Source organism: Macaca nemestrina, chromosome 7 (assembly GCF_043159975.1).
Source record: "Macaca nemestrina isolate mMacNem1 chromosome 7, mMacNem.hap1, whole genome shotgun sequence".
NCBI lineage: Eukaryota > Metazoa > Chordata > Mammalia > Primates > Cercopithecidae > Macaca > Macaca nemestrina.
This window is the reverse complement of record NC_092131.1, coordinates 178,254,964-178,271,148: the sequence shown is the minus strand read 5'-3', so window position 1 is coordinate 178,271,148 and position 16,185 is coordinate 178,254,964. Positions and strand designations below refer to the sequence as shown.

At 52.8% G+C, this 16,185-nt stretch overlaps 1 protein-coding gene across 8 annotated transcripts in view; it reads left to right on the top strand.

The window, feature by feature from the left end:
• LOC105497425 (cytoplasmic FMR1 interacting protein 1) overlaps window positions 1–16,185 on the top strand; it is a 120,138-nt gene that overhangs the window by 23,335 nt on the left and 80,618 nt on the right. For 6 of the 8 annotated variants that reach the window (XM_024797827.2, XM_071067320.1, XM_011768499.3 and 3 more), the window contains exons 2-6: window positions 11,566–11,688; window positions 11,762–11,851; window positions 14,250–14,327; window positions 14,518–14,619; window positions 15,802–15,983. In XM_024797827.2, the coding sequence (XP_024653595.1) occupies window positions 11,572–11,688; window positions 11,762–11,851; window positions 14,250–14,327; window positions 14,518–14,619; window positions 15,802–15,983 (569 nt within the window). In that variant the 5' untranslated portion in view covers window positions 11,566–11,571. Of the gene's footprint in view, window positions 1–10,825; window positions 10,950–11,565; window positions 11,689–11,761; window positions 11,852–14,249; window positions 14,328–14,517; window positions 14,620–15,801; window positions 15,984–16,185 lie in introns of those variants that run through there. The other 2 variants (XM_011768500.3, XM_071067319.1) reach the window with 2 other exon arrangements.

Genomic DNA, 16,185 nt, shown 5'->3' with positions numbered 1-16,185 from the left:
GGAGAGAAAGGGACAGCGAAGTATGCTTTTCTTCTTACAATGATTTATTTTATGCCTGTTTTACATGAACAGATTGCACAAAAATATTGGAAGTTTCTAGTTTTCTGGAAAGTGCCATCCTTCTGCATATAGAAGAGGAAGAAAATCAGCTCATGCCTTGTGCACGTTTGCAGAAACATTTCATAGTTTGTCTTTGTTTGATTATGCTGTTTAGTTGGACAAGTGGAATGCTTACAAATTGTAAATTTTTTTTTTTTTTTTTGAGATGGAGTCTCGCTGTGTCGCCCAGGCTGGAGTGCAGTGGCCGGATCTCAGCTCACTGCAAGCTCCGCCTCCCGGGTTCCCGCCATTCTCCTGCCTCAGCCTCCCGAGTAGCTGGGACTACAGGTGCCGCCACCTCGCCCGGCTAATTTTTTGTACTTTTAGTAGAGACGGGGTTTCACCGTGTTAGCCAGGATGGTCTCGATCTCCTGACCTTGTGATCCGCCCGCCTCGGCCTCCCAAAATGCTGGGATTACAGGCGTGAGCCACCACGCCCGACCACAAGTTGTAAAATTTTTAAATGACTGGTTTGGAAATACTGGGAAGACCCTCTTTCTAGCAAAGCATCTCTCCACCTCTGTTGGCGCGGGGCGCGGTGGCGGGAGTTAGCATCAGCGTGCCGCCTGCCACAGCACTGCCGCCTGCATGGCACCCATGCCTTTGCTCTGCATTTTCTGGATTGTGGCTTCTCCACGTTTTGCAACCTTGGTGTTGAGCTGTCTTGGCAGTTTCTATTTTTACACCTACAGAGACGACTGTTCGGTCCCTGTGAAAAGCTCCCTCTTGACCTGGGGTGGAAAGAGAAGTAAACATGTCTCAAAAGTTTATCCTCTAATCTGGTAAAATACAAGGTCCCTCTGTGGCTAGGGGCTGGGTGGAGCGGGCAGTGCACGTTGTCCCTGTGTGTGCAGCCACCATTCTGCTGTGTGCTTGCCGGCATCTCGGGGGCCTGGGCCTGGCCAGAGTGGCCGCGTGCACACTGCTGTCTTGGGGCCGCCGTGGGGCCGTGGGGCCATCTGGATGGTATGGCCCACCCGTTCCCCCTTTACCAGCCCCCACCCTTCCCGGCCACCTGCCCCTGAGCCTCCCCTGAGAGGCCTGTCTCCGAAGCCCCTGTCTCGTTTGACTTCTTTGTTTTGTCTGGTGTCTGAGGCCGGTTTTCCATGGGGCCTGTGTTCTCCCAGGGATGCTGGCTTATTGAAGGCACACACTCTCACACACAGAGACACTCGTACACACAAACTTTGTTTTTTCCTTTTCCCTTTTAATCTGTTGGCACCACCTCTGCTTCCAGGTTAAAGTTAGTCTTGGCTGCTTTAATTTCCATTTATTTATTTTATTTTTTGCAGCCTAGTGTCTGTCATTTTCAAGACTGTTGAGTTCTACCAGGACTCAGGGTTATGACCTGCTGACCGAGCTGCCTGCTGAGCACGAGCGACGTCTCCTCCTTCCCAGCCACCTGCCCTCATGCTGCCCAGACACAGGGAAAAGGACCAGATCACATTTATTTTATTTGTTTATTTATTTTTGAGACAGAGTCTCACTCTGTCACCCAGGCTGGAGTGCAGTGGTGCGATCTCAGCTCACTACCACCTCCGACTCCTGGGTTCAAGTGATTCTCCTGCCTCAGTTTCCCAAGTAGCTGGGATTACAGGCACCCACCACCATGCCCAGCTGAGTTTTGTATTTTTAGTAGAGACAAGGTTTCGCCGTGTTGCCCAGGCTGGTCTCAAACTCCTGACCTTAAGCGATCCGCCCGCTTTGGCCTCCTATAGTGCTAGGATTACAGGCGTGAGCCACTGTGCCCAGCCCCAGATCACATTAAAGAAAACAATTCTGTGATTCACTGTTCTTTGTCTTGAAGCATGTGATGACTGTGAGGTTTTACAGAAATCACCCTCCCATCTTCTGGGATGTCCGCTGTGTGGAGAAGTGGGGTCCAGGGCCTCTCTGGGAACTGGTTCCCCGAGGGCAGCATGAGGAGGCACTGGCTGATGCCCTGAGCCCATGAGCTTGCAGGGGGAATATGGCGAGGGCTGGCCACATCTGGACGGGCTAAGGACCAGGAGCCTGGGCAGATCTGCCCATTTTCTAGTTGGGGGAAGCACTGGCGCATGCCTCCTTTGCCTTTGCCCCTTGGCCTGCTGTCCCCAGTGTTCTCCAGCATCCTCAGGGCTCGCTGGGGCCAGCAGGGCAGGAGAGGAGTTGGGTCCTTGACCCTGCTCTCCTGCCTCCCCGGCCCCTGCTGCCTGCCCACCCCGGGGCAGCTCTGTCTGTGGCTCCAGCTCCGTGCTGCCTCTGTCCTGCCCCTCAAGCCTGAGCCGGTCTCCAGCACCTGCACTCGCCCTGGGAAAGTGGCCATCTGTACCTCTGTTCCTCTGGCTTTGACCCCCTGGGTGGGCACACGGCACTGGGTCGAGGCGGTTCTCATCCTTGCTGTGCGGCTGTGGGTCCCGGGGCAGCTTGCGACCCCACCCAGCCTCCCTCCACTGATTTGCCGGTGTGTCAGGGTGACCTCCACCTTAAGGTAGCTGTGAGGACCACTTCTTGAGACTGCATCTGTGTGGATCTGAGGCTGAGGGGCAGCCAGTAACATGTGGAGGGAAGGAGATGGACCCATGGGGCCCCCAGCATGCCCTGTGGACACTGCCCTTCCAGTGGGTGGCACTGGGAACCTTTGCCTCTTGCCCACCGTGGGTCCCTTGAAGCCCACCTGGGGTTCCATGATCGAGCAGGTGAGTGAGGTGTGCAGCATGGCGTGAGCTCAGACGCCCAGCCAGTCTTCCGCCGCCCGGTAGATGCTGCTCACTCCGCAAACTGCCCTGCAGCTGCCTAGAGCAGAGGAGCATCCGAACCATGAGACACTCAGAGACTGACCTGGGACTCTGAGGACATCACTGGAAGAGCAGCAAAGTATGATAAGTATGCCCTCCTTTGAAATCTTCATTTTTAAAAACTCTTTCTTTTTTTTTTTTGAGATGGAGTCTCGCTCTGTCACCCAGGCTGGAGTGCAGTGGTGCGATCTCAGCTCACTGCAAGCTCCACCTCCTGGATTCACACCATTCTCCTGCTTCAGCCTCCCCAGTAGCTGGGACTACAGGTGCCTGCCACCATGCCTGGCTAATTTTTTTTTGTACTTTTAGTAGAGACGGGGTTTCACCGTGTTAGCCAGGATGGTCTCGATCTCCTGACCTCGTGATCCACCCGCCTCGGCCTCCCAAAGTGCTGGGATTACAGGTGTGAGCCACCGCGCCTGGCCAAAATCTCTTAAATTTACAAAATAAACTAATCGATGGCTTGTTAAAACAGCAATTCCCCTACCATATTTAAATTCATTTTTATATCTTGACAAGGTATAGGATTTGAGAGTTGAGAACTGGTGCTGATAGAAAATCAGTCAAGGAAGGAAAAAACATCTCTTTTGTTGTTCAGTGACATAAACTGAGGGTGGGCGTGTTATTTCTGGGTTGGTTTGCCGCCTGGGGAGGCCGGCGGCACAGGCAACTGGAAGTGGCACGGTGGCGCCTTGTGGCGGAGCTCGTGCAGGTCTGGCTGGCTTGGCTCGCTCCCAGCAGCGTGCTCTTTCTGCCTGGAGCACGTATTGTTTTCGTGATCAGCAAAATACCAGCTCCTGTGGGTTCTTCCCTGGCAGACAGCGCAGGGAATCTGCGTCCTGCCTGGGTGACTCTGTCCTACCTGTTCTTGGCTCTGCGTTCATTTTCTGGGGCTCCCATTAACAAAACACCACAGGTCAGGCAGGACTTTCTTTTTTGTTTGTTTGTCTTTTTTTTTTGAGATGGAGTCTCGCTGTGTCTCCCAGGCTGGAGTGCAGTGACGTGATCTCGGCTCACTGCAAGCTCCGCCTCCCGGGTTCACGCCATTCTCCCGCCTCAGCCTCCCAAGTAGCTGGAACTACAGGCGCCCGCCACCACGCCCGGCTAGTTTTTTGTATTTTTAGTAGAGACGGGGTTTCACTATGTTAGCCAGGATAGTCTCGATCTCCTGACCTCGTGATCCGCCCGCCTCGGCCTCCCAAAGTGCTGGGATTACAGGCTTGAGCCACCGCGCCCGGCCTCAGGCAGGACTTTCTTTCTCTCAGTTCTGGAACCGGGAATCTGAGATCAGGGGGCCAGCAGGGTTGGCCTCTGCTTGTGAATAGCCACCTTCTCTGTGTGTCCTCACGTGGTCTTTCCTCTGTGCCTGGTCACCCGTTGCCCTGCTCTGACCAGGCCCAGGCAGTGGACATCCATGTACCTGTCCATGCGAGCTGAACCAGCAGACACGGAAACGTGATCCTGTTGTTAAACTCTAAAGTGCTGGTTGGTAGCACTGGCAGAACAGTTTGTATGCCGCTCCAAATACGTGACTTTAATTATGCTGTTGGATATCTGCACCGTGGCAGCCACTTATAAAGGCCGGTCAGATACAATTGAGGCTCCATTCCAGGGGCAGTGGACGCTGGCTTTGCAGTGACCAGGCCAGACCTGGTGCTCCTGCCTGGGAATGAGGGCTTCTTGGTAGACGCGGAAGGAGACTGGAGGCTGTGCTGGATGGCAGTGCTGGGGGAAGATCCCCGTGGGACGTGGCATTCATGGGAGGACAAAAGGAGAGCCGAAAAAATCCCAGGGTGCAGGCGGCTGGAGTCAGGCACTGCCTTTGTTCTCCAGCAGTGGGTGCTGATGAGCCGTGCGTGCTGATGAGCCGTGCAGGGTCCGCTGGCGGCAGTTACAGACGGAGCGAAGTAAATGAACTTGGAAGAGATTTGGGAGGTGGGACTGTGAGGCGTCCGAGCAAGACGGGATGAGACATGAACTCTGATGTGTCCGTGTAGAGTGGACACCGCCAGGGCCCCCACGCTGGCTGTGCAGGCGGTGCCCGGCCAGACCCTGCACCCATGCTGCCAGGGCTGAGACCTTGGAGACTTGGATTTAGAGCCAGTGACTCCAAGTCCGCGTGCCAGGGTGAGGCAGAGGCTGTGCAGATTCGCATCTGTGGAAGATGCACGGACGGAGGGCCCGTGGAAGCGGGCCGGGCTGAGGCCGTGAGCGTGCAGTGACAGGTGCTTGGCATGACATACCAAGGCGGGTGTGGGAGGGCTGCCTGTGATCATGAAAAACCTGAAACATCACGGTGAAACCCCGTCTCTACTAAAAAATAGAAAAAACCTAGCCGGGCGAGGTGGCGGGTGCCTGTAGTCCCAGCTACTTGGGAGGCTGAGGCAGGAGAATGGCGTAAACCTGGGAGGCGGAGCTTGCAGTGAGCCGAGATCCAGCCACTGCACTCCAGCCTGGGTGACAGAGCGAGACTCAGTCTCAAAAAAAAAGAAAGAAAGAAAAACCTGAAATATGAAAATGTGAAGAATAGGAGAGAACAGCAGTTCGCCACAGCAGGGCCCGTACAGCAGTCTGCACAGTGCCCTGATGATTGAGAAGTTTTATGGAAGCTGGGAGAAAAAAGAGCGTACAGAGCAGTTTGTGTGATAGTATCTTGTTTTTGAAAGGGATGGTGATGATTGATGATAAGGTTTCTTTTTCCTTTTCCATGTTTTCTGATTAATCAGCAACAAACATTGCTATTTTTGAGTGTAGTGAAATATGAATAATACAAGCTTTACCCCATCTTCACCTTTTTTTTTTTTTTTTTTTTTTTTTGAGACGGAGTCTCACCTCAGTCGCCAGGCTGGAGTGCAGTGGCGTGGTCTCGGCTCACTGCAACCTCCGCCTCCTGGGTTCAAGCGATCCTCCTGCTTCAGCCTCCCGAGTGGCTGGGATTTCAGGTGCCTGCCACTATGCCCAGCTAATTTTTTGTATTTTTAGTAGAGATGGCGTTTCACCATGTTGGCCAGGCCGGTCTCGAACTCCTGACCTCGTGATTTGCCCACCTCAGCCTCCCAAAGTGCTGGGATTACAGGCTGGAGCCACCGCGTCCTCCCCCCATCTTCACCATTTTAAGTGTACAGCTCGGTGGCATTAAGTACATTTCACCTTATTCTGCAGCCACCACCACTATCCATCTAGAGCTTTTCATCTTTCCAAGCTAAAACTCTATCCGCTAAACACCAACTCCCCAGCCCTGCCAGGCAGCCCCTGTTGCCACTGTTCTCCTTTCTGTCTCTGAGTTTGATCACTTTAGGTAATTCATGTGAGTGGAATCATGCGGCGTTTGTTCTTTTGTGACTGGCTTATTTCACTTAGCACAAGGTCTAAGTTTCAACCATGTTGTAACTTGTCAGAAGGTCCTTTCTTTTAAGGGTAACATTCCATTGACCACATAAACACCGTTATTTTTATTCAAAGAAAGAAGTCCGCAAGCACCGACTTGGAACGAGCTGTGCATCTGGAGTTTTTCCGTGGGTTCGACATCAGTGGTCCCTGCTGACGCACGAGCAGTTCTCCCTGAGCCTGTCTGGGGCTCTCCTCCCCACCTTCCTCCACCACGAGTCATCTTGGCCTCTCCTGGGCAGAGGTGAGGGAGGAAGGCGAGGCCCTGTGGCTGCTGCGTGGGGTCAGGGGCTGTTGCCACGTGGGCTCTGTGGCCTCCCAGGGTGCTCGGTCCAACCCGTCTTCTCGTTGACCCACGTGGGGCCCGGGCATGACTAGACGCGCCCCCAGGCTTCTCCTGGCACTGTCTGGGTTCAGGCCGCAGAAAGGGCAGACTGTGGGACCCTGGGCTGGAGCCGCAGAGCACGAGCAGCCCCTGTGGGACCGAGGCACGTCCTCAGGCAGCCTGGCCCCTCGGAACCACGTCAGCCCTGAGGTGCCTGAGTGGACACCGAGGGGAGGCCCCCCACACTGGCTCTGCAGGCAGTGCTGGGGCTGGACCCTGCACCCACCCGGCCAGGGCTGCCCTGCACTTCTCCTCTCTGAGGGGTGTGGAACGGGAAGCTGTAATGTGGAGGGAAGTGGACGAGAGTTTCTGCTACATGTAGATTTCTAGTGAGGAACATGCAGCAGATCACTGCTGCCGTCGGGGGCGTTCCCTTCCGTGTCGGGGAGGTCCAGGCGGCTGGCAGTGCGGCCCGTGCCTCTGTTCTCCCTGATTTCCAGTCAGTTCCTGAGAAAATGGGTGGTGTCTCCAGCCGCCATTGGGGATTGGCCTGCAGTTGTTTCCATTATCTGTGGAACTGGCCCAACACCCACTGTGGATGCCCGAGCCCAGAGACAGTACTGGACCCTGCATAGTCTCTGTTTTTCCGAACTTGCATACCAGTGGTAAACTTTAATTTGTAAATTAGGCACAGTAAGAGATTACAACAGTAATGATAGAACAGTTGTCTAACAATATACTGTCATAAAAGTAGTGTAAATGTGGTCTTTCTCTCTCAGAATACGTTGTGGTACCATGCTCACCCTTTGGTGCCCGCCCTGAGATGGCAGAGAGGTGAGCGGAGCAGGCATTGTGATGCAGCCTTAGGCTGCCGCTGACCTTGACCAGCAGCCTGGCGATACCGCCCCAGTCCCGTGCTGGCGACCCAGCCGGCTACTGCGTTCTCCCCCGCGGGTCGCACATGCAGCGTGGACACGCTGGACAAGGGGATGGTTCATGGCCCAGGCTGGGGGAGCAGGACGGCCTGAGAGTTTATCACCCTACTCAGAACAGCGCACTGTTTAAAACTTACGGATTGTTTGTGAATGGAGTTTTCCATTGAATATTTGTGGAGTGCAGTTGACCTCGGGTAATTGAAATCACAGAAAGTGAAACAGATTCAGGGTTGGCTACGGCATTTCTCCTTCCAGCTCTGTCAGCTTTTGCCTGGTGTAATGGGAAGGAAGCCTTTTGGCTGGTGCGTTCACATTTAGGATTGTTCTGGCTCCTTGGGGAGCTGACCCCTTCCTTCTCCCTCTCTGATGAGTCCCTTGCTCTGAGGCTGGCTGTCGCTGGTGCTGACATAGCCGCCCAGCTTCCTTTTGGCCAGCACTTGCCTGGTTCACCTTTTTCCCCTTTTGCTTTCAACTTACCTACCTGTATCAGTATATTTGAAGTAAGTTTCTTGTAGATGCAATATAGTTGGGTTAGGATTTTATTTATCTATTCTGACAACCTCTTCTAATTGGTGTTTTTAGATAATTATGATAATATAATTATCAATGTGTTTTGATTCAGGTCTACCATTTTATTATCTGACTTCTGTTAGATCACTATCTTTTTTTTTTTTTTTTTTTTTTTTTTTGAGACAGAGTCTTGCTCGGTCGCCCAGGCTGGGGTGCAGTGGCCGGATCTCAGCTCACTGCAAGCTCCGCCTCCTGGGTTTAGACCATTCTCCTGCCTCAGCCTCCCGAGTAGCTGGGACTACAGGCGCCCGCCACCTCGCCCGGCTAGTTTTTTGTATTTTTTTTAGTAGAGACGGGGTTTCACCGTGTTAGCCAGGATGGTCTCGATCTCCTGACCTCGTGATCCGCCCGTCTCGGCCTCCCAAAGTGCTGGGATTACAGGCTTGAGCCACCGCGCCCGGCCTGTTAGATCACTATCTTTATCATTGCTTTATTTCCTTTTAGGTTTTTAAAAACATTTTGTAGTCTGTTTTAATTTATTCTAAATTATCTATATGTTATCTCTTTTGTTTTGGATAGCTTTTTTAAAAGAGTATTTTAATTTTTTTTTCTTTTTAAAGAGACAGGATTTCACTGTGTTGCCCAGGCAGGCTTTGAAATCCTGGGCTCAAGCCATCCTCTCTCCTCAGCCTTCCAGTAGCTGGGACTGCAGCACCTGGCTGCACTGCTCTCGTCAGTAGTCGCTCTAAGGATTTCTTTTTTTTTTTTTTTTTTTTTTTTTTTTGAGACGGAGTCTTGCTCTGTCACCCAGGCTGGAGTGCAGTGGCCGGATCTCAGCTCACTGCAAGCTCCGCCTCCCGGGTTCACACCATTCTCCTGCCTCAGCCTCCCGAGTAGCTGGGACTACAGGCGCCTGCCACCTCGCCCGGCTAGTTTTTTGTATTTTTTAGTAGAGACGGGGTTTCACCGTGTTAACCAGGATGGTCTCGATCTCCTGACCTCGTGATCCGCCCGTCTCGGCCTCCCAAAGTGCTGGGATTACAGGCTTGAGCCACCGCGCCCGGCCAAGGATTTCAAAGTCCATGCTTATTAACATTTCACATTCTGCTTGGGATCTGAAAAGTCTGCTTTTCACTACTTCCAGTGGGACATAGAAATCTTACCCCATCCAGGTTTACCCTCTTCCTTTTATGTTACAGTTGTCTTGTTTATATGATTTATACAATTATATACCTAGAAATGGTTTATAATTTACATGTGACGTATTTGTGTAATTTACACTTACGTACACTGGAAGGCCCATCAGACAGGACGTTGATTTTCGCATTTGACCGCCAAGCACTTTGGAAGAGCTATGGGGTCGTTGTGTGTCCTGCGCCCTGGCTGCTTACCCTGCCTGCTGCCTCTGCTTGGTGATTCCGCCTCCCTTCCTGTCAGCCTGAGCCGCTGGCCTGGCTGGCGTGTTCTCTGTTTTCCTCCTCTGCCCATGTCCTGGCTTCACCTGCCTTCTGGAAGACGCATTCCCGCCTTGAGGGAGGATCCCGAGTTGGCACCTCCCCGCTGTAGGCTTAGGCACGTTGTGCCCGCCCTCCGGCCTGCCTGGTGCCCGGGAGAAGTCCACGGCCCTCCCACTGTTGCTCTGCGCTCTGCCGTGTCACGTTTCTCCTGCTGTTTTCAAGATCCGTTTTCCTTTATCTTTAGTTTTCAGCCGTTTGACCGTGACGTGTCTGGGTGTGGATTTCTTGAGTTTGTCTTGTTTGGGATCCATAGAGCTTCTTGAATCTGTAGGCAAAAGACTTTCTCCAAATTCAGGGTGTTTTCTGTCATTTTTTTCAGCTGGTTTTCATCACTGCTTGCTTTCCCCTTTTCCTTTGCCACTCATGACACGGATGTTAGACCTTTTCTCTTGTCCCGAAGGTCGCCCAAATTTTTTCAGTCTTTTTTCTCTCTGGTATTCAGATGAGAAAACTTACATTGCTCCATCTTCAAGTTCACCGAATCTTTCCCGATTTTTTTTTTTTTAACATTTCAGTAGTGTGTCTTTTAGTTTTGAAATTTCCATTTGGTTCTTCTTTATATCTTGCTTTTGTTGCCTGTTGCTGATTTCCATTTTTTCATTCAGTTTGGGAGTGTTAGGATCGTTAGAGCCTTTCACGGCACAGTAGTTGCTTTAAAGTCGGGCGGATAATTGCAACACCTGTGTTATTTTGGGATCCGTTGACTGTCTTTTCCTGTAGGAGCGTAGACGTTCCTCGTTTTTTGTGTGCTGAGTAATATGGACTGTAAGTGGATGGCTGGATGTTATGATGTGAGATCTGGGTCTTGTTAAAAGCCTAGGAGGATGTTGATATTTTGATTTTAGTAAGCAAACACCCTGAGGAGACTCGGGCTGTGGTTCTGACTTGCCTTCAGTGGGTGGCAGCTCCGTGTCGATTCTGGCTTCACAGCCCCCTGCACTGCCACTCGGACCTGTCCCTTGTGTGCCGCAGGTGGCCGTCTGGCTGTGGTCTCGGGGTTTGGGGTGTGAAGGGGATCAGATCCACCCCCCTGCAGCTTGAGGATGGGCTTGAAGCTTGTGAGCAGTTTTGTCGGCTGGCTCTTCCGAGCTGCTTCCTCTCTACACGGCCACTGGGGCTTCCTGGGTCCCTGGAGCTTCCCTTCTCCACCCTCAGCCAGTACACCAGGACCAGCTGCCTGTCCTGCTGCGCGCCTCCACGCCTGTCCCCGTGCTGGAGGAGGGATTTGGGGCTCCTTCTGTTCAGTGTCTCCTCCAGGCCACCTGCAGCTTTCCTTCACAGAATGCCGCTCAGCTGCCCCGGTCCTATCCCGGGGCAGAGCTGCTCCTGAGTACCCTTGAGACTGAAGCAGAATCGGCAGAAGGCAGATTGCCCCCTCTCCCTGAACCTGGCACTGAAGGTGTGTTTAGACGATGTCTGCCTTCATTTCCGTATCTGTGCTCCAGCTGTGCTGTGGCACTTTCCGTCCCCGGCGGCAGCCCCTACTCCTTGTAATCTCAGCCTGTCTGTGCAGCTAGACAGCTGGTGTTGGGTGGCAGGAGCTGGGCTTTTCCGTGTCAGGCCCTGGTGTGTTTAGAGGCACCGGGTGGGAGGTGGCTGCATTCGGGGGGGTCTGCTGGGCGGATGTGGTGTTGGAGAGGCGCTGCCGCTCCAGCACTGGGAGGGGGTTGTCAGACCCTCCAGAGAGTCCTCAGCACCAGCAACTCAGGACGGCGGCCCCTGCGGTGGGGAGGGTGGCGGGAACCACGTCCCCCACACTGTGACCCTCCTGGAGGCCAGGAGGGCCTGTTCTCAGCGAGTGCGAAAGGAGAAGCTGCACAGGGCCTCCCAGCCCGCTGGCCCCCGTGCCCTGAGAGACACGCGACTCCCAAGGACTGATCATGCCCGCGGCAGGATCCCCAGTGCCCTCAGGAGAGCGGGAAGGGGTTAGAGGCCTGGGTACCCCACCTCGAAGCTTGTCGGCTGCCCCCTCCTCCTCCTCCTCACAGAACAGGGGTCCTTTTGTGTTGTTCCAGCCCAGGATGGCAGCCCAGGTGACTCTGGAGGACGCGCTGTCCAACGTGGACCTCCTGGAGGAGCTGCCCCTGCCCGACCAGCAGCCCTGCATCGAGCCCCCGCCATCCTCGCTGCTCTACCAGGTGGGTGCCCAGCAGCTGCGGGGCGTACAGCCTGTGCTCCGACCCCACGTGACGGTTTTTCTCTTCCTTTCAGCCAAATTTCAACACTAACTTTGAAGACAGAAATGCATTTGTTACTGGCATCGCAAGATACATCGAGCAAGCCACCGTCCACTCTAGCATGGTAATGTTGCTGTGCGTCTTCGTTTCTCTCTGCAGGGAAGGGCGCGTTTGAAGGGCAGATGGATACTTTTTGGTATTATCCCAATAGACTATGCAGTAAGGAAAAAGAGTAGAAAATGAATGAAATGCCTTATATTTTTAGGATAGTCTTTGTTTTTCTTAGTGTAAAACAATACACGCTCTTTCTGAAAATTCAGTGTCTCTGGCCCAGAGAAAACCTTTGTCAGTGTTTCGAGGGCACCCCTGCACTGTCAATGCTCTTTCCCTCTCCAGATCTGCACCCACTTACACCGGGTATGCGCCCATATGAGATTCAGATTTATAAATGAACTGCATTGTTGTTATAGTTCTGCTTTTTTTTTTTTTTTGAGACGGAGTCTCGCTCTGTCACCCAGGCTGGAGTGCAGTGGCACGATCTCAGCTCACTGCAAGCTCCGCCTCCCGGGTTCACACCATTCTCCTGCCTCAGCCTCCCGAGTAGCTGGGATTACAGGCGCCCGCCACTTCGCCTGGCAAGTTTTTTGTAGTTTTTAGTAGAGACGGGGTTTCACCATGTTAGCCAGGATGGTCTCGATCTCCTGACCTCGTGATCTGCCCGTCTTGGCCTCCCAAAGTGCTGGGATTACAGGCTTGAGCCACCGCGCCCGGCCTGCTTTTTTTTTTTTTTTTTTTTAAGAGACAGAGTCTTGCGCTGCCACCCAGGCTGGAGTGCAGTGGCGCGATCTTGGTTCACTGAAACCTCTGCCTCCCAGGTTCAAGCAGTTCTTGTGCCTCAGCCTCCCGAGTAGCTGGAACTACTGGCACCCACCACTACGCCCAGCTAATTTTTGTATTTTTAGTAGAGACAGGGTTTCACCATGTTGGCCGGGCTGGTCTCAAACTCCTGACCTCAGGTGATCTGCCCACCTCAGCCTCCCAAAGTGCTGGGATCATAGGCATGAGCCGCCACACCCACCTAGTTCTGTATTTTAATGATCTCATGAACATTTTTTCTTTTCTTTTTTTTTTTTTTTGGAGACAGGGTCTGACTCAGGTTGCCCAGGCTAGAGTGCAGTGACATGATTAGGGCTCACTGCAGCCTCAACCTCCCAGGCTCAAGCAATATTTCCACCTCAGCCTCCTGAGTAGCTGGGACTACAGTCACACACCACCACGCCCAGCTACCTTTTTGTATTTTTTGTAAAAGCAAGTCTCACTGTGTTGCCTAGGCTGGTCTCGAATTCCTGGACTCACGAATCTGCCCACCCAGCCTCCCAAAGTACTGGGATTACAGGCCTGAGACACTGCGCCTGGACAAGAATATTTTCATGCCTTGAAAATGTGCTGGAGAAAGCAATCCTTAACGGCTATGTAAACCATTTCGTAAATGTCCACAGTTCAACTATTTTTGCACATTTACTTCATTTCCTCTTTTATGTCATATAATAAAAAAAAAATGCTGTAGGCCGGGTGCAGTGGCTCACACCTGTAATCCCAGCATTTTGGGAGGCCAAAGTGGGCATATCACCTAAGGTCAGGAGTTCGAGACCAGCCTGGCCAACATGGTGAAACCCTGTCTCTAATGGAAAAAACATACAAAAACTAACTGGGCATGGTGGTGCACGCCTGTAATCCCAGCTACTCGGGAGGCTGAGGCAAAAGAATTGCTTGAACCCAGGAGGTGGAGGTTGCAGTGAGCTGAGATCGCGTCACTGCACTCCAGTCTGGGTGACAGAGCGAGACTCGTCTCGAAAAAAAAAAGCCGTGATGAACATCTCTCTAATGTGATGAACATCTCTCTAAATATAGGCTAGATTTAAGAGCATCTATTTGATTTTTACCAAAGGAAATGATGTTAAAGAGTAGAAAGCAAAAGCAGTTTTATAGCAGTGATGACAGTCCTCTTCCCATGGACTCTCCACCTAGATTTTAAGTGCTGTGGGCACTTAAATCCTAACTATTCCTCCTGCACACCTGGGGCAGCCCTGCCTCTAGTCCTCTCTGGGACTGGGAGGCCCTGTGAGCCAGTGAGGAGGGAGGCCATGGGGATCCTGCGTGTGCTCACACTGGGCAGGGCGTCTGCCCTGAGCCCTTCCTCTGTGCTCCCGACTGCAGGTCTCATGGCCAGCGATTGTTTCGGGCTGGGCGGAGCCAAGGTGTAATGCCTGTGGCATGCCCCAGAGATGCCTGCATGTCACTGATACCCTCTCGCCTGCAGGAGCCCTGGCGTGTTTTGGGTGGTCATTGTGGCCCCCAGCGCCGGACCTCAGCGTTACCAGCTTCTCGGCAGCTGTCTCTTGGCACACAGGCCACAGTGCTTAGGATAGTTCATGGTGCTTTGTCTAGATTTTAGCAACTGGCATCTGCTTTTCATGCTAGTTCCCCCTCCTGCCTTTGATTTGCCCTGTGTTCCGTTGCAGAACGAGATGCTGGAGGAGGGCCAAGAATATGCTGTCATGCTGTACACCTGGAGGAGCTGCTCCCGGGCCATCCCGCAGGTGCCCTGCTCGCCTGTCTCTTCCCTCCCCACACCCTGCCGTGCCCCACCCCGCCCCGCCCCTGCAATGCCTGGCCACTCTCCTCCCGGGTCTCACCCCACAGCAGGGCGGGATCACCAGCTCTAGCTGCCCAGCAGCTGCTTCTGGCTGGATCCAAGCCTCTTATGTCATCCTTGTTTCTTTATTCCAGGTGAAATGTAACGAGCAGCCTAACAGAGTGGAAATTTACGAGAAAACCGTGGAGGTTCTGGAGCCTGAGGTCACAAAACTGATGAATTTTATGTACTTCCAGGTAAAATGGCAAAATCCCTATCTTGGGGGTGTAACACCGAGGGGTGGGTTGCTGACACCTTCCCACCCATCGCCGTCAATGTGAACACCCTGAACACAGTGCCTGCAAATTAAAGCAACCAGTTTCTGAGACAAAAGGGACCAAGCCTTTGACAGTCTAAAGTTTCTCACGCCCTTTTGGAATCAACGCTCCTTTTGTGGTTCTCAGAATTCTCAGTGATTTCATGTTTCCTTCACGGAGTCTGCTTTCTGTCAGTTTCAAGTACAATGCTTTGACTTTCTGCCAGTTTGTACTTTCTTTTTTGAGACGGAGTCTTGCTCTGTCGCCCAGGCTGGAGTACAATGGTGCAATCTTCGCTCACTGCAACCACCGCCTCCCAGGTTCAAGTGATTCTCCTGCCTCAGCCTCCCAAGTAGCTGGGATTACAGGCGCCCGCCACCATGCCTGGCTAGGTTTTGTATTCTTAGTGGAGACAGGGTTTCACCATGTTGGCCAGGCTGGTCTTGAACTCCTGACCTCAGGTGATCCACCCATCTTGGCCTCCCAAAGTGCTGAGATTACAGGCGTGAGCCACTGCACCTGGCCAGTTTGTACTTTTGATTCATCTGGTCTTTCAGGTATTTTGTTGCTGTCAGCCTCACCCTGACTGTCCATTCCTGGTGGTCCTCGCCCTGGCCTTGATTAGGCAAGAAGCAGCCACATGAAAGGGGCCTGCTGCTTTTTAAAGAAGTATTTTGGAAACATCCAGATTTTCTATGATGTCCATTAGCAGAGGGAGGAGATGGAACTAACTAGGAGATTAATTTTCATTTTACCTTGAAAGTTACCAAGAGGAAAAAAATCTCTCCCACTTTTCACTTCTGAAAGTTAGAACGTATGAATTTTGCAGACGTTTTCTTGGATCATTTTGCTCAGTAATTTTGCTGGAATAATCAGCAAGATGTTGTTACTTTAGTGACATAGTTGGTAAAGTGCAAAACGAGTAACGATGTTGCAGAGCAGGCCGTCGGAGCTGCTTTCAGGAGGGGGTCTGGCTGCCCACATTGTAAACACCTGGGCCCGAAGCCGCGCGGGGCAGATCTTTTCTCATCAAGGAGCAGTGACTGCAGGTGCTTGAAGCAGGGACATGGGCTTGGCCCCTCACTGACCTGCAGCTTTCTGCCCCCCGCTTCCTCTGCACAGAGAAACGCCATTGAGCGTTTCTGCGGGGAGGTGAGGCGCCTGTGCCACGCCGAGAGGAGGAAGGACTTTGTGTCTGAAGCCTACCTGATCACACTGGGCAAGTTCATCAACATGTTCGCTGTGCTGGACGAGCTGAAGAACATGAAGTGCAGTGTGAAGAACGACCACTCAGCATACAAGAGGTGAGCACCGGCCCCGTGCGCCGCGGGCCTTCCCGAGAGCGCGCAGCTCAGTGGCCCGCCTCGTGCGTGGCAGGTGTGTGTCTTTGTGTGCTGAAGTCGTCACTTCTGGTGGGCAGCAGCTACTTCTCGGTGTCAGGGCTGTGGGAGCACCTGCTCTGGGGGATAAAGTGAGGGGAGCCAGCAGGTAAGTGCATATCGTGGC